General features: G+C 40.4%; 1 protein-coding gene across 4 annotated transcripts in view; it reads left to right on the top strand.

Moving 5' to 3' along the window:
* The window catches only part of GPAT3 (glycerol-3-phosphate acyltransferase 3), a 58,354-nt gene that overhangs the window by 3,068 nt on the left and 34,770 nt on the right, over positions 1-20,516 (top strand). For all 4 annotated transcript variants that reach the window (XM_081241826.1, XM_081241829.1, XM_081241827.1 and 1 more), the window contains exon 3: positions 6,025-6,091. In XM_081241826.1, the coding sequence (XP_081097952.1) occupies positions 6,025-6,091 (67 nt within the window). The remainder of the gene's footprint in view (positions 1-6,024; positions 6,092-20,516) is intronic.

Genomic DNA, 20,516 nt, shown 5'->3' on the forward strand with positions numbered 1-20,516 from the left:
AAATAACTATTATACTTTGAAGGGATGTCTCCAGTCCAGGGTCTGGCTTCAGTGTGGCAGGGCCTCAAGTTTTAATTTTTGTCCATCTAGACTTGAAGAGACTTAGAGATGCACTCCTTGTTAATCTAACTCTCAAGAATGCTAGTTTTCTAATTATAGTGGGAGATACACCACCTAGCTTGGAAACCAGGTAGATGGCAGCATAAGGAACCATCCTCTTAGCTCAGACCAAACTTATTAGGTCAGAGAGATGCTTGGCATATATGCAATTTGAATGGGGATTCATTTTGTGAGCCAACTCTGACTTGGTGGCAGCTGCCTGGAGTGCCTGTGTTTGGAAGCAGCTGGGCCCCTCAGGAAAGAGCTATGATCCCATAGCGATATCTGCTTTAGGCCCAGGAGAGGGAGATGGCAACTCAGGGCTTTCCATCCTCTAACCAGAACAGCGTTAGACGTCTCAGAGACATTTCTGTTAGGCCGAGGTTGGTACAGTGGATTGCTTTTTTTTGCCAACTATGGGGATAATTCTCTTAAAAATTGTGCTGGTTGTTTAATATTAGAACATCTTTAGATCTGGAAACATACCCTGCCTTTTTGTAGAGTGCATTCAAGGCCCAGCCCTTCTGTTACTCATTATTCTTTAGCATGTTCTCAACTGATTTGCTTCTTTCTTTCTTTTGCATTCCAGTCCCAAGAATATTCTTTGGGCTCTTTGATTGGAATTAGCTATTTCACAGGTTTCCTTGGTTACAATTTATACACCATTTTAAAAGGTCATTTAGTTTGGTACATGATGTGTTTACTTTGATAAGTTTTCTTGACAATGGGTAGCTTTTTTGTGACCATAAACTCATTCTGGAAGTTGCAATGTGTGTGGGGTACCTTCAAAATAGCTGACTGCGGTAATTGCTAATTGTCAAGTAACTCAGCCAGCTATATGCTCTTCTTGGGCCCCTTCTTAGCTCATCAGTTCAGGTAATAATTATTTAGTGAGTACCTACTGAATGCTGCCTTCTGCATTGCTGAATATCTCTAGATGTGTTCATAAGTCCCTGATATGGCAAGCTGCTTGAGGGTAAGGCTTGAATTCTTAGCCTAGAGTAAGTGTAGTGATTCTCTAAACCAGTGATTTTCAAGGGGTATATAACAATTTCTTAGGAGTATATATGCCAATATGGTAGCAGTATATTGGGAAAAATTGTTTTAGGAATGCAAACCATGAAAAGTAAAACTTTTGGCTGAGAGGATTTGTAGAGGTAGTCCATCTGCATGGTGGGGTGTATATATCTGAATCTCTGGGATAGTGTGTGTGAATTTTTTATGTTTATCAAACAGGAGCATGGATTAAAGGTTGAAATATGCTGTTCTCAACCCTGCAAGGTTAATGATGCTTCCTATTCATTGACCTAAGGATTGCCATTCATTGGCCTAAGGTTCATGGTTAGAGGGAGATAAAGAATGGGAAGAGAATATAGGATTGATGGAGAAGAAGAAGGCAGGGGAATGATATGTAAATTATCTAATCTAACCAGATAATACAAACAGTAGACAGAGAAGATAAATGTTAATGGACTGCTTTTTCCCTCAACTTTTGAGGAATAAGTTGGATGCATGAACAACTTACTCCAAATTTCTGGCATTGTAACCTTGGGCAGATCACTCAACATCTCCACCTTAGTTTCTACATGTGTATACAGGAATACGCCTCACAGAGTTATTGTGCAGATTAAATGAAGAGAGGTGAATAAAAGCACTTGATACATAGTAGGTGCTCAAATCTTAGTGGAGTTTGAATTGGAACACTCTTTGGTTGTGTTTTTTTGGGGTTTTTTTGCTCCTGTGTAGCTAAGATTTAACCTACCTTCAGGTCTTTGATGGGTCAGCACACATACATACTCAGAACAACCTACTCCTGCCTTTTATTTTAGTTATTATCCTTTCCCTTACCATTTCCTCCATCCACCAGTTAGTTTTCCGTCATTTTAAAAAGGCAGGTCAATCCACCTAGAGGGGTGGGATAGGGAGGGTGGGAGGGAGGGAGACGCAAGAAGGAAGACATATGGGAACATATGTATATGTATAACTGATTCACTTTGTTATAAAGCAGAAACTAACACACCATTGTAAAGCAATTATACTCCAATAAAGATGTAAAAAATAAAATAAAATAAAAAGGCAGGTTAATAATTTTCAGATGATAAACACCTCTTATTATAACACTCAGGTATTATCCCTGGTGTTGGAAATATAATAAATCTGCTAGAAGGCCATGACTGTTTATGACAGAAAGTAATAATAAAGAAAAGCTACCAAAGCAATATGCTTTTCAGATAACAATTCTACAGCACCTCTCTGGGTTAGGGTCTGTTATTATTCCCATTGATAGACTGGAGAATGGAGGTTCAGAGAGGTGGTTTGTCTGGACAGTGGCATACAGCTGTCCGTGGTAGAATCAGGATTTTAATCTGAATCTAGAGCCTGAGTCCTACTCTGCTAAGATGACAGACTCTGCTGAGAGACTTTTATTTTGCTACAGATGATGGCCAGCTATTATTTGAGTAAGCCTAATATTTTGAATTTTTATATAATTTTATACATTTTTCCTTTTTTCTTTCCCTCTAGTTAGTCAATTCTTAAATGTCTTTTTAGTGTGAAAACTGAAAGTTGAATTGTCTAGGTGACAGTGTCTCGTTTTTGCAAGCTTTTGGCCTAAGCTTTAAAAGTTATACTTAACCCTTTATTTTGGTGAATTGTGGACAGCTACTTATTTTCTTCCAAGAGGATTTTGAAATTACGTGGGGGTGAAAACCTGATTGAAAGTTGTCACCTTTCTTGGTAGGGGTAGTGAGATGGGGAGTGATAGCCAGGATTGTTCGAAGCTGCTATCTTCAGGGCCCTTTGCAGACAGAGCTGCATCTTTCCTGGTGCCTTGAGGTAGATGTGTCCTGAGATACCTCAAGAGATTTAGAACCTCTAAAGAGATATTCTTCTTCTGTATTTGGGCTTACCTGATCAGCTAGAGAAGCTGGCGTGGTGAAAGAGAAATAGCTATTTATTGGGAGATGCCCCGATGGTCTGGAAAAAAAACTGATCATTTTGGCACCTATATAGATGTAGGGAGGGAGGAGAAAGCCAACGTTTTCCTACCTTGTGGCCGATTGTGTGATGGTCATTGGATAGATTATCTCCTTTAATCTTTACAGCAACCCTGGGTATTGTTCAGAGATGATGAAACTTAGACCCCAGGAGGTTAAAGTCTTGTCTGAGATGATTACAGCAAGGAAGTGGCAGAGCTGCAGTTCACGTGTACTTCTGTCTGTCCAGCTGCAGAGCATAGGCACTTGGTCATTTTCACTGGAGAGTTAGCCCAAAGAAGAAAACCGTTTTCCAGTACAAATTCCCTTTGGCATTAAGTGACTTCTCCTCCAACCTTAAAACTTGCTAATCTTGAACATTGTAGCTACATTTTGGAGGATAGACCTCAGAGTTAGCATTTCAGGAGAGGGTCTGTCTTCTGAAACTTCTGATGATGGCACAGGGAGCTCTTTGGAGCACATCGTGTTATTGGAGGAATGCCTCCATATTAGTTTGCTGCTATAACAAAGTCCCATAGACTGGGTGGCTTAAACCATGGAAATTTATTTTCTCACAGTGTTGGAGGATAGAAGTCCAAAATTAAGGTGTCAGCAGCTTTGGTTTCTTCTGAGGGCTCTCTCCTTAGCTTTAGATGGTACTGTCTTGCTGTGACCTCACATGGTCTGTCTTCTCTGTACATGCCCCTGGTTCTCTTCCTCTTGTTATAAGGACACCAGTCATACAGGATTAGGGCCTCACCCTAAGGGCCTCATTTTAACTTAGTCACCTCTTTAAAGGCCCAGTTTCCAAATATAGTCACATTTTGAGGCACTGGGCGTTAGGGCTTCAACACATGAATTTTGGGGGCACTTTGTGTGGGACACAATTCAGCCCATAATAGCCACAGAATACCAATGTTTTCCACCTTATAAGCACGGACTCATTGTTCTAGTCTAAGGTAATTACCATTTATATAAAATATAAAATCACATGCCCACAATGAAAAAAGTGAGCTCCAGGATAAGGATGATGGATTGTTGACAAAGTTTTATTTTAATCATGTCTTAGGTCTCCTTACAACTATAATAGGTAACAAGGCTTTAAAGTGAAAAACTGTGTAAATAAACCTTTACCTCTATTGAGAAGAGATGGGAGGTAAAGTCCGGAGTTTGCGAATTCCTGCCTAGATCAGCAAGGAAGAGAAAAGGACGCAACCAGATTAAGACTCTGAGCCTATTATCATTTGTCACTTGCCACTTGAAGCTGGGAAGATTAGGCCTCTATTCATAGGCTGTCTTCTAAGCACCCATGGCATGTTCCTACTTTGTTCTTTGGGATATTGTGCAGGGGTCCTGACGTAGTCAGATCATGCTTTGCTCCTTGACCTTCGTGTACATGTTTTAGGTTATTTATTCTCTACTACTTATTTTCTTACTTATTTGAGAAAAAATGTTTACCTCTTTACCCTTCAAGCCCAGCAACAACTGAGGTTTTTGCCTTGACATATTTAATAAATTCTGTCTTTTTGCCCCTTCAAGAGTGCCTAAGTCATAATTATAATTATTATAGTGCCTTTTACCTCTTGTTTTCCTCTTCTCCCACCTCCCCAAATCAAGTCAATTTAGACATTGTTAGCTTCTGGAATTGTAGTCATCTAGATAATATATATATTTTTTAAATTAGGTTATTTATTTATTTATTTTTGGCTGCGTTGGGTCTTCGTTTATGTGTGCGGGCTTTCTCTAGTTGAGGCGAGTGGGGGTTACCCTTCGTTGCGGTGTGCAGGCTTCTCATTGTGGTGGCTTCTTTTGTTGCGGAGTACAGGCTCTAGGCATGCGGGCTTCAGTAGTTGCAGCACGTGGGCTCAGTAGTTGTGGCCCCGGGGGCTCTAGAGCACAGGCTCAGTAGTTGTGGTGCTCGGGCTTAGTTGCTCCACGGCATGTGTGATCTTCCCGGACCAGGGCTCGAACCCGTGTCCCCTGCATTGTCAGGCGGATTCTCAACTGTGCCACCAGGGAAGCCCCCAGGTGTCTTTTTAACTTTTTGTTTGTTTGTTTTTAAAACTTTTATTGGAGTATGGTTGATTTACAATATTGTGTTACTTTCTGCTGTACAGCAAGGTGAATCAGTATATATATATATATATATATATATATATATATATATATATATATATCCACTCTTGTTTAGATTTTTTTCCCACATAGGCCATTACAGAGTGTTGAGTAGAGTTCCCTGTACTATACGTAGGTCCTTATTAGTTATCTATTTTATATATAGTAGTGTGTATATGTCAATCCCAATCTCCTGGCAGATGTCTTTTTAGTTAGTGGTTTCATGGATTCCTTTCCAGCTTTCCAAGTCTCATACTGCTCCTTTTGAAAGCTTTTGTCTGATACAGGCAATTAGGCATCTTTGAGTGTGTCTCATACTTGAATGCCTAATTTCTTATGAAAATAATATTCTTTGTGCCCTGTGTTTATGTCTTTACATGTGTTAATCTCATTTAATCTTCGTAGCAACCCTATGGAATAGGAACCCTATGGAATAGGAACTATTATCCTCATTTTACAGATGAGGAAACTGAGGCTGAGAGGGATTAAGTAATTTTAAACCCAGACAGACTTGATGCCATAGTCTGTGCTCCTGCCCTTCATGCTTTCTGACCTTTCCAAGGAGTAATTTATTGGGGTACCCGGTCTGTGTGAGGGTTTTTTAATAGGGTAAACATGATCTTTTCCTCCTTTTATTTGGGCATTACCAGTAACTAATATAAGAGTGTACCTGGGATTTGGAATACTATTATATCAGAGATTTAGTGGGGTATCTCTTCAATTCACATAGTACCAGGACTTAATGATTAATTTCATGTCTATATAAGCCTGGTTTAAATATCTTGCATTGTGTCTGTGACACGGTTTACATTAATACTTGTTGTTTTTTGAACAGTGGGCCACGTTACGAATTGAAAAAGGAGTCTCAAAGGAAACAGTTCTTAAAAACTCAGCTTCTGTTGGTAAGTCTTCCTTTTCATTTTAACGGTTAAAGTATCCAAATTGGGTAGATGTAATCTACCCAACTTGAACTTCAAATATGCATAGAGTAGTACATTTTATGGGCCTTGGATTGTTCATAATTCTGTCCTTTATGCAAAATAGCAGCCTGCTGAGTTTTGGATGAGTTTTTACTATAAAGATGTAATATGTGCTGGTTCATCTATGTGTTCTTATAGGGTATTTCGAAAGGTATGCATTTAAAGGTGGTTGCCCATGGTAGTTAATGGTCTTAAGAAAAAAAAGGCTAATCGGACTACCTGGGGTTAAGTTAGACCTATGTTTGAGGTTTCATTAGCACCTTATTCTAACTTGTGGTTCTCAAAGTATGTTCCTCAAAATATTCTTTCATGCTAAAAACTAATTAGTAATGCATGAAATAAAAAAATAACTACCGGGCTTCCCTGGTGGCGCAGTGGTTGGGAGTCTGCCTGCCGATGCAGGGGACACGGGTTCGTGCCCCGGTCCGGGAGGATCCCACATGCCGCGGAGCGGCTGGGTCCGTGAACCATGGTCGCTGAGCCTGCGCGTCCGGAGCCTGTGCTCGGCAACGGGAGAGGCCACAACAGTGAGAGGCCCGTGTACCGTGAAAAAAAGCAAAACAAAACACAACTCCCCTGTGAAATAAGCTTGGGAATCACCACATGCTACACATTCCTTTTGGAGACTAATAATGTATAGTAACAAAGGCTCAGAAAAGTCCTGTAGTAAAGAAACTCACTTAATTTTTGTTAGAAGTGAGTAACAAATCAACCGAGCTAAGCAGTCCCTGCTTCTATATGTGTGCTTTGCCTTTGTCCCAATAAACCCTTTCACTTGGGTTAAGAATTTTAAGAATTTTTAAGACACTGGGTTCAAAGGGGAGTAGAATTCTGTGGAAGTGATGGCTGTGAAATTAAGGAGAAATAAACCCTTGATTTAATTAAAAGATTAAGGCTTTATGTGTTTTTCAAAAATAATATAGAAACAATTTTGTGCCCATCTGATTTAGGGTTAAAGATGGTCAAAATGTCAAACACTTCACTAGAAGGAATTTATCTTCTGAAGGCTTGTCTAAGAGGAATTGTAGAAATTATATGCTATAGTGCATTTAGGAAGTAAAGAATCTGAGTGAAAACATCTGTGCATTTTTGTGTAATTAGATTGTTATGTTCAAATGATTAAAGCAACTAGTAGAGCTTCATGGTGTCCACTTAAACACCAAAGGGTTAGCACCAATAACATCTTAACCAAGATTGGATATTTCTGGCTCTACTTGGTCCTCTTCTTATTGACCTGAGAGGTACCTTCTCTCAGGTGTAGCAGATCTACTAAATTTTTTTCTGGGTTCTTTTTAAATGTGTGCCCTTGTGATTTAAGGAGAGAACAAACTTTATTGCTGATTTTTTGTTGTACATGGTGAGACTTTGGGCTGTCATTGTTCTTGGGTGAAATTCTATGGGACCCTACAGGTTGGGGTGGTGGTGGTGCATGTCTTGGGCCATGAATTTAAAAGGGCACAAAGTGTTTCAATTTGGTAGGTTAAGAGGATTAAAAAACCACTAGCTGAGGGTGTTCGTAGTGTTGTTTTAGGTTTTTCAGCCTAATGGGAGTGAATATTTCCACTTGTTGGATTTTTTTTTTTTTATCATGCATCTGTCTTTTCTATTTTTGGTCTTTGTCTTTTTCTTGGTACCTCCAGGAAAGAGTGGAAGTGAGTAGTAGAAGAAAATATATATAATAATGGTTTAGAGTGTGGCTAATGCCTACAGAATTTATCATATTTCATTCAGAGTGACTGCTCTCCCTTTTAGCCTGTGCAGTTGGGAATTGACTATTGCAGTTACTGAGCATTTGCTACCTGTGAGGTTGACAGGGGATCCCAAGATGATTAAGACATGGCTCCTGTGGGGAGACAGGCATCTGATAGGCCACTGTGATAAATGCTAAAATAGTGGCATAAGCAAAGGATGAGGTGAGATCTCATTTAGGCTCTGCTATGTGCTGCTTTCATCTGTATTAACACCTCAACAGTACTTGGTATGCACCTTTACTCCCATCCTGACTTACATCCTGCTTGAGTCGCCCTGTCGCAGGGTGTGTGCCCTGTTGAGAGTCAGTCTCAGCTGACTCTAAACACCTGTACATTCCGGTGTTTAGAGTCAGCCGAGAGGTAGTATCACAGTCCTAGACAGAGGCAGAGGGTGATGAAACACTGAGCACCTGTGTGCCTGGCTGGTGCAGTCGCCTACCCTCAGAGCATCGTGTCTCTCTACCGCAGCCAACCGAGCACAAGTCAGTGTTGAGCCGGCCAAAGTTTAGGCAAGGGTCACTGGCAGGCCACGGGTCCCAGGGGTGTGGGTGCAATTTTGAGATGTCTGAATGATACAGTGCTGATGATAGGTTTAGGCAATTGAGAGGGAGAGATGAGCTAAAGAGGGACAAGAGTTATGTTTATTTTCTGCACCAGAAAATTCCTTTTGCCGCTCTTTTACTTGGTGAAGCACATTTCTGGAAACAGTTTTCAAATCTCCCTCTCCAGTTAAACCCCTCTTGTGTTGTACTTCTTCTGTGCTTTTATTGAATAAGCCAACTGAAAGCTGAACCTCGGGAATTATTATCTTTGTGCTTAAATACTTCTTTGCTGTCCTTGGCTGTACTCTACCATGTCTTCTGTTAAAACACTGTCCAGCTCATTGAGCTTCAGATATGATCATGAATAAAAGCTCTTTAAGAAGCTCTATCATTATACCTTCCTCTTCTGGGTTTAAGGACTTTTCCTCATTGTTAATACAGTGGTGAATATAAATTTTCTCCTCCCTTCAAGTAACTGTGTTATAGGGAAGCATTCAACTTCAGTGGAGAATACAGAGTTACCCTCTACCCAAGTATTTGTTCCCTGAGAGCTGATGTGCTAGAAGGTAAAACAAGAAGAGAGAAGGGTATTGGGTCTTTTGCTTTGCATCAGCTGTACTTTTACCACTCTAGCCATAGAACAAATGCATCTTCTCAGGCCCTGGCTTGTGGTCTGATGGAGATTTTAGTAGCTTTCATTTTACTCTGCTGTAACTAGTGCAAGGGACTGTTTGACTCTAAGAAGCCACCAGTCTCGCTCTTTGGGTACCTGATTTCCAGAACTTGTGCTGTCAGACTTGAATGAGTCAGTAATTTTAATTGTGATTGAAATGAATGTAATTAATTATGTCATTTTCATGACTCAGGATTAATGCCACTGTCATTGCATTATGATGCTAGGACATCATAGTGACTAACGACTAAATGTCGACAGGCAGGAGTTAAGGCCTGCAGGTGCCCTTGCCTGGGGAGTGAGTCCTAAACAATACAGATAAGTAGAGGCCATGGCTCAGTCCTTCTGGTGTTTTTCCCTGGTGTGTGTTGCTGGCCTGACTCGGCATTGTTGGCAGTGGGAAATGCACTTGCTTCCTCAGGTCCTCCACGTTGCCCTGTCCCAGCAAGGATTTGGGGTCACCTGACCCACCGTTAATTAAGCCCCTGGGCTAAGTTTCTCTTCTGCCCAGTATCTCTTGCCCTCAGCCCCCTCCACCTCTTCCTCCCCTCAAACACACACAAAGGACAAAATGCTATGGTGAAGCCTTTGATGTTGTACCTGTCCAGAGCGAATTCAGGTTGCCTAATGTTTCCCTCTACTTTTACATTTGGGATTCTTTTGTGAGAATTGACTAACCGTGTTGATGCCAATACAATGTTGGTTACATCAACATTAAGCAGCTCTCTGAACTTCACAGAAAATGTGGGATAATACGTTGTAACAGAAATTTGAGGAGTATCATGTTCTATACTCATTTTGTCTTGGGCGGGCCATTTTTGAATAGTCTGTTTAAATCAGCTAAGTTGATTTCGTACTATTGTCTTGGTGTAAGTTCTCTGAATATAAATCAGTGTCTGCTGTCCTCAAGGATATGGACTATAATGCATTTAATGGGGTTATCTTGCTCATAAAATCCTAGAACGCGTCTGACTACTTGCAGAGAGAAAAATAATCCAGTTATGGGATATGGAAGGATTATAGGTTGAGATTTTCTTTATCACAGTCAAATGTCTACCTGCTTTTATTAGTCTATCTGCCTGATGGTGACGATGATGATTATGACGATTTTCAAACATAAGCAAAAGTAGAAAAATAGTATAATGAGACCCATATAGCCAACTTGTTTTTGTTTTCTGTTTGTTTAATTGAAGTACAGTTGATTTATAGTATTGCATTAATTTCAGTTGTATAGCAAAGTGATTTGGTTATACATGTATATATGTATATATCTCTATCCTTTTTTGCTTTGATTCTTTTCCACTGTAGGTTATTACACAATACTGAATATAGTTCCCTGTGCTATACAATAGGTCCTTGTTGTTTATCTATTTTGTATATAGTAGTGTGTATCTGTTAACCCCATACTCCTAACTTATCCTCCCACCACTTGCTGGCTTCCCCTTTGGTAAACCATAAGTTTGTTTTCTATGTCTGTGAGTCTGTTTCTGTTTTGTAAATAAGTTCATTTGTGCTATTTTTTTAGATTCCACATATAAGTGATGTCATATAATGTTTGTCTTTTTCTGACTTATTTCGCTTAGTGTGATAACCCATATAGCCAACTTTTGTCAAGATTTTGCCACACTTGATTCATCTATCACTCCTCAGTTTTTGCTAAAGTATTCAGTGCAGATATAAGATTTCATCTTTTTATATATTTTTTAAAAAAGGACTGTAAGGGCTTCCCTGGTGGCGCAGTGGTTGAGAGTCTGCCTGCCGATGCAGGGGACACGGGTTCGTGCCCCAGTCTGGGAAGATCCCACATGCTGCGGAGCGGCTAGGCCTGTGAGCCATGGCCGCTGAGCCTGCGTGTCCGGAGCCTGTGCTCCGCAACGGGAGAGGCCACAACAGTGAGAGGCCCGCGTACCACAAAAGAAAAAAAAAAAAAAAAAAAAAAAAAAAGGACTTTAAAAAATAACCACAATGCTTTTATCCCTTTTACAAGCTTAATATTTTCTTAATATCATCTAATACATAGTCCATATATAAATTTCTCTAACAGTTTCAAAATGGTTTGATAACTGATTGTTTGATTCGACATTCAGTCGTGGTCCACAAATATGTTTGCTTATTTATTTATTGACACTGCCTTTATTGGACATAAGGAGCACAGTTTCTCTTCTTGGAACAAAAATTACTTGATAGAAGGTGTTTCTGAAAAAATTCACTAGCATACCATGTATTTTAATCCTCATATGTTAATATAGTTCTTCAGAAGGCAAAGGTTTGATTCTTTCTTGTTTGCTTGTTTTAAAACCCTAAGATCAGTCATCTGCATTTCTAAGCACAATATAATGAAAACTTAGTTCGGGGACACTTTGGAGAGCAATTTGGCGATTCGTAGCACTGTAACTCCACAATTCCACTTCTCCTAAGATACCAGACCTACCCAAACTCTCAGCATGTGTGTATTAGGAGACGTGTTACAGGTGTATACAAATAGTGGCAATGTGGAGACGACCCAGTCACTCCTTAGGGGGAAAATTATGTAAGCTGCTTTATTTGTACTGTACAGCGATCAAAATGAACTGACTGGATTTACATGAAGAAAACAAAATGGACAGACATTGAGAGAGAAGAAATGTATAGTATAATAGCATTCATTTAAAATTTAGTACCTTAAACAGATAACTATATATTTATGTAGATGTATGTAGATAAGTATAAAATACATGTGGAAATGATATATCTGCTAGGAGGGAGGAGAATAGATGGGGAGGTGGGCTTTAACTGTACCTATAATTTTTTTCTTCAAAAATATCTGAAGCAGATATGACAATGGAATTTTTTCTTTGTTGAACTCATATTTTTTGGTTAAACTTGCATTTTAAACATAAACATTAAGAAAACCAACCAAATAAAATATCAGTAAGCCTTCAGCTAGAGTCTGTAGTCTGATAAATGGAACTAGTTTCATATGAATAGAAAATAGGTACCTGTCTCAGGGGTGTGATTGATGCTTACATGCTCCAAAATACATCTCTAGTCAGCATGCCTAGTGCCTGGAATAGAAACTTAAACCTGTAGAACAAAGGCGTTGTTAATTGAAATATATTACCTGTTAGAGCTGGGTTTCACAACCTCAGTACTACTGACATTTTGGGCAGAATACTTCTTTGTCACAGGGAGTGGTCCTATGTGTTGTAAGATGCTTAGCATTGTCCCGGGTCTCTACTCACTAGATGACAGTAGCACACCCCTAAAGTGACAACCAACAGTGTTTGCAGATGTTGCCAGCTGTTCCCTGGGGGCAAAATCCTCCTCTTCCCTCCCCCCTCCCTCCTTTGGGACCATTCCTTTGGGAACCACCTCTCTTAGTGAATAATGCATTAATCTATTATGCCACTCTCACTGGCATGATTATGCCACTCTCGTTTGCATCATTTATTCTAGCTTTCTAACTAATAGCCCCTTGAAGGAGAAGAACTTGATTTCTACAGTTTTTGGTGGCTGGTTTGGGGGAAGATAGAATGCAAGGTAAGGCATGGGAATCACAGGGTTAACAGGGTCTCTGGATGGTGGCAGAGGAGGCATGTTCCTTAAGGAAAAGTAGAGGTGAGAAAAACTTCAAACTTCACCTCGTAATCCGAGGAAAATAGACTGCTTCTTTTGGAGGAAACTTTACTTTAGAGTGGGTTGGAGACTTGCATATGAGTATGTGCTCTCACCTCTGAAAGCAGACGACTTACCATGTAATTCTGGCCAACAATGAGTAAGCGAGATGGAGTGGCTCTGGCAGGAAAGAGGAAGACAGAATGTCAGAGCAGACTAATGCTTTTAACTGCATTGTGAGGGATGGGTGGAAAAAGAGCAATTTAAGTGGTAAGTCACAGAAAGAAAGGCTCCCATGCTAATAAACCAGTTTTTCCGCTATATTTTAGCCCATAAAACATACTCTCTACTATTTTTCAGATTGTTTTTCTTTTCATACAGCTGTAACAAAGTGGATGACTTGCCCTGTGCCCTGTCCCTATTTTCTGTGAAATTAGTTTTTTAAAAAATGTACCTAATATAAGCAGGTTTTAAATCTTTCTATCCTCAACAGTAACTAGTTGGGGATCTTGTTGGTGATTTAGCTCTCTTAGTCCCAAATACCTCAGTAGTTTAGAAGAGGGTACCTTCATCTCAGAACTGTGGAGGTTTGAAAAAGCTGGGTGAAAACTAAGACACAAGGATTCTTTGAGAGTGAAAAGATAATAGGATCAGATGATAGGACAGTCAATTTGAGAACACATCCCCTGTTTATTTAGAGTTCTCTTTACTGTTGGGAGGAGCGGACATCTCATCAGGTGCCCATCGAATTCAAAATCCAGCTTGTCATTTTAGAAGTGTTCCCAGGGGCTTCCCTGATGGTGCAGTGGTTAAGAATCTGCCCGCCAATGCAGGGGACATGGGTTCGATCCCTGGTCCGGGAAGATCCCACATGCCGTGGAGCAGCTAAGCCCATGCGCCACAGCTACTGAGCCCGCATGCCACAACTACTGAAGCCCGTGCGCCTAGAGCCTGTGCTCCGCAACAAGAGAAACCACTGCAATGAGAGGCCCGCGTACCACAATGAAGAGTAGCCCCCGCTCGCCACAACTAGAGAAAGCCTGTGCATAACAACCAAGACCCAACGCAGCCAAAAATAAATAATAAATAAATAAATAGATAGATAGATAAATAAAAAAGCGTTCCCAAAACCAACCTCCCATTCACCATACCACTTCTGGCCACCCTACCCCACAGAGGAAACCCTAATCAAAACTACAGAGCTTCTCCATTTTGTTTCTGCCTTATAGATAAGAACCTATCAATAATAATAATAATCACCACTATTTCTTATACACCAACTCCACTGTGCAAAATTAATTTACATTATTTACATGAGGATAACATCTTGTTAATCCTCATTTTACCGATGAGAAAACTACAGGTGAAGAAGGTCAAGTAACTTGCTTCAGATCACATCGCTAGTCAAAGGTGCCTGAAAAGGAATCCCAATTTGTCTTTCCTACTCAGAATCCCTCGCCACCACTTCCTACCCTAAACCATGCCTTCCTTACCAGCCCCTCTGGCCAGTGTCTTCTAATTCTCCCTTTGAAGGTTGAGGTGACTCTTCCACAAATGGAATCTCCTCTGCTGAGTGTTGGCTTTGTCACATCCTAGGAAACTCATAACATTTCAGTCCTAAATCATCAACAGAAATTTTAAAGAAAACAAATCCATTAAGACTATCCAGCATTATGATCAAAGATACTGTACATAAATGCCAAACCATAAGGTTGACATTTTAATTGAATTGATGGTTCATTTGATGATGAAGTTTATGGACTCTTCTGTGTTGTGGGATTTCTTGTTTAATCAGATTACTTATGTCCAAATAAATGAAGTTAATGTGGATGTCAGTCAAGATATGGGTCAACAGTGTATTGAATGAGATGTTAAAATGTTAATTGTTAAAATGAAACTCTGCCTGTTATTCTAGTTGCCTGTTGGTTTCTCTGCAGTGTTGATTGGCAACTGATTGCAATGTCCATACTTTCACCCCATTTATGCTTTAAAATGGATATAAACACATATTTAATTCTGTGATTAGTATTTATATCTGGGGTTAAAATCCTCCCATTTTATAATCAGCATTGTTTATTTTATAAGTTTCTGGAGAACTACGGGTGTAAATAATGATGAAAAAGAAGGTAGATTTTCTCATCCACCTTTCTCAAGAGACTAAAAGTACATCTCCACTACTTCTAGCTTAGTATACGTTTAGTCTTAATAACTGAGAGACACTAATAGAAAATTACTCACAATACAAAAAAGGCAAATTATTCTATTATAGATATATAAACCATGTAGAAATCAGGAATATAGAAGCTTTATTTCAGTAAAGCTTTTGATTTTATCTTAACCCCAAATAACAGGGTCAACAAATCCATTCTACCTGTTACCCTTCCCATGACCCTGGCAGACATCACTAATTGATGACGTCTTTGTCACTGAACCAAGATGTGGCCTCAGAAGTCCTCTTTAGCACAAACCTGCAGACAGCTTCTCACTACCAACTGACCTGGGGTTGGCCTTCCTGATGAAACCTTGTCACACTCCTGATCTGGAGATTAGATAGGGCTTCTCACACTGCTCATCAGAGGACCACTAACTGAAAGGAAGGGAACCTGTTGAGTAATTGGGTTTGGCTTAGAGTTGGTTGTATTGTTTGAGATTATGTTGATGACTTTGACATCATTGAAGTGCAGTATGGTGGACTGAATGCTCTTAAATTAGTCAGGTTTTAAACAGCCTAGGAAACAGGAATAGAGTTTAAAGTAACCTTGATGTTTTTGATGAATGAGCCACCAGAGAGAGAGAAAACATTCAAGATCCTTTACCCAAGGAGGATGCTCCAAAATGGGTTAAAAAAACAGGCTTGGTTACATACATGATAGGAACTGGCCCCTTCAGAAAGCCACAGGCAGAGTTTTAGATAAGCAGGCAGTGGAAAGCAGGGCACAGAACCTAGACTGATGCTGCAGTACATAAAAGAGCCAGCATGTTTAAATACACAGTGATGCGCTGCTTTGAATCACTAGCCCTGGTCTTGGCCATGAACAGTGATTCCTGCATGTCTTCCGTGTGCCTACGTTATATTTGGAACTATGCCCTCAAGCAACCCTTAGCCTAGTTAAGGAGATATCACCAAGATCCGGATATCCATGTGGCATTTGAGAATCAGGCAGCACTGGTGGCATTGAAGTCCACAAACATAAAAATATAATTAATTTGAGGAAGAAACTTAATGAGCGCAGCATACAAGGAGATCATTTTGGATGGGGGACATCAGAGAGGGTTTTTTGTGGATGTTTGGTGTTGAACTAGCCATGTGGCCGTGGATTGAGGTTAACTAAGGTGATGGCTTTCTAAACTGGGAAAATGAGGGAATCATTTAAATAGCAGTGGGAGTGAGCTTACTTTATAGAAGAGACAACAGATAGAAATAAGATTAGGTTATGAAGGGCCTCAAATGCAAAGCAGTTTAGATGTGATATAAAGGCACAGGTAAGTCCAGGTTTACTGTTTGTATGAAGGGTGGTAAAGAGGAAATTCTGAAGCCTGTATAAAGTGTTGAATGAGATCTGTGAGGGTTGATTATTGAATTTAGAAAAAGAAAAAAAAAAGCTGAGGGATTATACATTTTTCAGTTGGTTAATTATTAGAAGGAGGAAGCCATCCCACTTTTCCTCCATATCCATAAAAGTTGGAATAAAAAGATTGGCTTAAATTGAAGTAAAAATATTGATAGATGTAAGAAAGAACTTCTTGTTAGCAAAAAAGGTACGAAAACTGGACCAGGCTAGTAGGTAGATTACATAGAGATTTTTTGCAAATTGGATAGACACTTGAGAATTTTGGGAGAGGTATAAATTATATAACAAAACTCTTTTCATTTTTTAGCAGTGCCTTTTTGTCTTCGTTGGAACAAATTCCCTATAAATGTTTTAAGTATTTCAGTTTTCAATCTGTCTTTACATGGCGTTTATCTCTGTAACATCGGTGTCTGCTTGTGGGTCACTGGCTCTATGGGCAGAGAAAGCAAGAAAGCTCTTCATCAGTTCTTTTATTCTGCCAGAAAGTAGCAACAATTCCTCAATCCCTCTTCACCTTTTCTCCTTTCTTCAAGAGATTTTGTAATAGCACTTCCAAATTTCCTTTTTGTTTTGCTGAAGCACTTGGGGCAGCATAAGTTTTCAAACCAACAAGAAAGTGAGGGGTGAGGGTACAAAGCATGCCTCGTACATGGAAGGTGGGGGAGATAGGCAGCAGATAGTGTGGGTTCTACGTTTGTTGAGAATAGGCTCTGGGGCTCAGAGAAAGGAGAGATCCCATTGGACTTGTGATTAGACAGTTTTTTTCATGGGTTGGGGTAGGAAGAAGCCAGTGATGTCTGGACGCCCTGGGGGTGAGCAAAAACTCTTACTCCTCCTTGGTGTACCAACCTCAGAACAGTGTGATGAAAAGCTCTACTCTGAACCCCTTCACTCGCTTTTCTAGGTCGGGTGCCTGGTATCTCTGCTTCTCTTCCTCAAAAGCTCTGTTTCCCCCAAAGCTTGGGCTGGCTAGAGAAGAGCTTCTATACCCTGGAGCCCTAGCCCATTTTCTGAAGGTTCCTCAGGGAACCGAACCAGTAGACCCCTTATGTCTCCTGTAACTTCTGGGATACCTGGTGAACAAGAGTAAAGAACGGGACGCTTTTCTGTTAAGGCTTTAGAGCCTTCTTCCTTTCCAGGGGTTTCTCTCTGGAAACAGGATTTACCTCTGTGCTTCTCTGGTGTTGAGCACTGGGCAGCCTGCACCTGCTAATTTCACCTGGGAAATAGAAGTGGACCCTGATGCCTGAGGGTGCAGGGGATGCCATGGACAAACTTTGTCGGTGGATCATTTGGGCTTTTTATCTTTGGATACCTGGAAAAATGCATTGTATGCAGAGGACAGCAACTTGGAGGAACATGGCTTCAGGCCTTTACAAAATTTAAGGTACTCTGGAGACAGTGCATACACATAGCAAATGACACACTTCTTCAAGTTGCAAGAGAAAACAGCATTAAGGGCAGTGATTTCGGGTATCCCTTTGAAACCAGTGGCATTCTCTTGATTTAAGCAGGGGGGAGGGACTTCCCTGGTGGTCCAGTGGTTAAGACTCCGTGCTCCCAATGCAGGGGGCCCGGGTTTGATCCCTGGGGAACTAGATCCCACATGCCACAACTAAGAGCCCGTACATCGCAACTAAAAGATCCCGCATGCCGCAACTAAAGATCCCGCACACAGCAATGAAGATCCTGCATGCCACAACTAAGATCCGGTGCAGCCAAACAAACAAACAAACATACATACATACATAAATACATAAATAAATAGATAGCTAACTAGCAGAGGGGAAGTTGATAATGAATTCCAGAGACCATCCCTTAAAAAAAAGAAGAGAGAGAAAAAATGAGATTAAGATTGGATAGAGAGTACAGACGTTGGCTATGTGTGATTAATTCAAGCATTCACCTGCTTGGTAGACTATGTAAAGTACTCCAAGCCTTTGCAAAGGGTAGGTGTATGTTCTTTTTTTTAAAGTGTGGTAAGCTTTTTGTTTATTAAATTAAGTTGGTATCTGTTAGTGTATCATGCAGATGAATCCTTTCCTCTTCCTGCTTCTGCAACAGCATTAACACAAATTTACTTGACTAAATGAACGTCCTCATTTTCAGTGACTCATATGTTCTAAACAGTGAGTTTCCTTGCCAGTCAGTGGTCAACCCACATGACCCTCGACAACAGACATCGTGTGTGATGCCAGCAGGCATTGCGAAATCCCAGCGTGTGACGGTGCTCAGCCTCTGATGCTCATCTCAATGAGCCTGTGCCCAAGATTGCTAATCAATAGAGAGGCGTGTGTATCAGGGTATGTGTACAAGAGAAAAACAGGCATTTTGTAATCAACAAAAAAGAACTAACATCTTTTTTTTTTTAAGGAAGGGCATTGCCTTGCCATTTCACCCTCCCCCTCCCCCTCATAGGACAAGTCATCCATTGTGTCTTTTAGTGTAAGCCTGATTTAGTTTTAGAAACTTATAAGTGATGTTTTGTAAGTTTGATGTAACATGGACTTTTTTTCCCTGTCTTTGCTGATAATCAGTTAAAACAACTCCTGCATCATATAATGAATGGGGTTGGTGGTTCATGGCCTCAAGGAAAATGAAAAAAGGGGAAAATGGAGGTCTGCTGATGTGAAGAATCTTGAGTAATTTTAGAAAAAGGGGTATCAGGTGGAAGAAATTGTAAGCAAAGGCAGGAGAGTAGGAGAGCCTAAGAGATATTAGGGGCCCAAGAACTGATTTAGTCTGGTTGGAGCTAGGATGCGTGAAGATGAGTTGGAGGTGCAAAGTGTCGAGATTGGATATTTCAATCCTAAAAAGCCTTGAATTCCAGGCTAAGAAATTACTTAATTAAATTCAGGACAAATCTGGTAGCTTTTTGGAAGCAGGGTTAGGAAGAGGGTGGGGAAAGTGGAGAAAGGAGGGTGGTAGATGGAAAGCCATTCTGGAAGGTATTGGGGCCTTGAACCAGAGCCATGGGGCTGGTGAAGAGGTGGAGGGTCTGTGCAGCCATATAAAAATGTGAGCCTTGGGGCTTCCCTGGTGGCCCAGTGGTTGAGAGTCCGCCTGCCGATACAGGGGACACGGGTTCGTGCCCCGGTCCGGGAAGATCCCACATGCCGCGGAGCGGCTGGGCCTGTGAGCCATGGCCGCTGAACCTGCGTGTCCAGAGCCTGTGCTCCGCAACGGGAGAGGCCACAACAGTGAGAGGCCCGTGTACCGCAAAAAAAAAAAAAAAAAAAAAAAAAAGTGAGCCTTGGGGAAGAAGTCAGAACTATAGATGTACATTTGGGAATTATTTGCAGAGGGTGGAAGTTGAAATGGTAGATTGAATGAACTCACTGAGTGAAAGATATTTATAGAGGCTAGAGAAAAAAGGGGGGCAGGAAGAGATAAATGAACCAGATGAGGATCAACCAGGGAAAAGAATAGGAGCAGAGAGAGTGGAAACTCAGAGGCGAGAGAGTTCTAACTTTGTGTTTTCTCTCTCCTCATTCCTCTGTCCACTGATACTCTTTTGTGCTATATTTTTCGATAGATGTTTTCTATCAACTCTTTTTCAGAAATAAAAACAGTGAATACCTTATCTGTAAACTGCTTTTCTGTGAGTGTTACACACGTGAGGTAGTGGGGGTTATTAGGGACTTCTAAAGCTATCGTAGAAATTACGTATTTTAGGGTAAGATTTGAAATGCAGGGATGACACTGGTTTACGTGGAAAGTGATCATAGTACGGTTTCACTTTGTTGCATCTGCACAGGCTGAGCCATCAGACTGATGGGATTCTGGGAGAGCCAGCAGATGACACACAAAGGATATGTGTGTGCAAGTTATTGTGTAAACATTTTAAATTTGGGTTTACACATCTTTTAAAAACTTTCTGGCATAGGTAGTATTTACATTCACATGGTACAAAAATCATAGCAATTTAAAAACATGTGCTTTGATAAGTGTAGCTTCCAGCCATTACTTTCTACCTCTGTGCCGTGTTAGTGTCTTATGGATGTTCCAGTGGTTCTTTATGTGACCTCAAACATGCTATTGTAATGGAAATGTTACTTATTTTCTTGAGTTGCTAATACCAAAGATGATATACAGTAAACACTACTCTGAGCCAGTTTTTCACTTAGAGCCTATAGTCCTTTCCATATTATTACTTAGAAAGTTTCTTTTTTTTAAACAGCTATAAGAAATTTCATTACATCAATGCAAATGGAT

Source organism: Mesoplodon bidens, assembly GCF_964165515.1.
Source record: "Mesoplodon bidens genome assembly, chromosome: 1".
Taxonomy (NCBI): Eukaryota; Metazoa; Chordata; class Mammalia; order Artiodactyla; family Ziphiidae; genus Mesoplodon; species Mesoplodon bidens.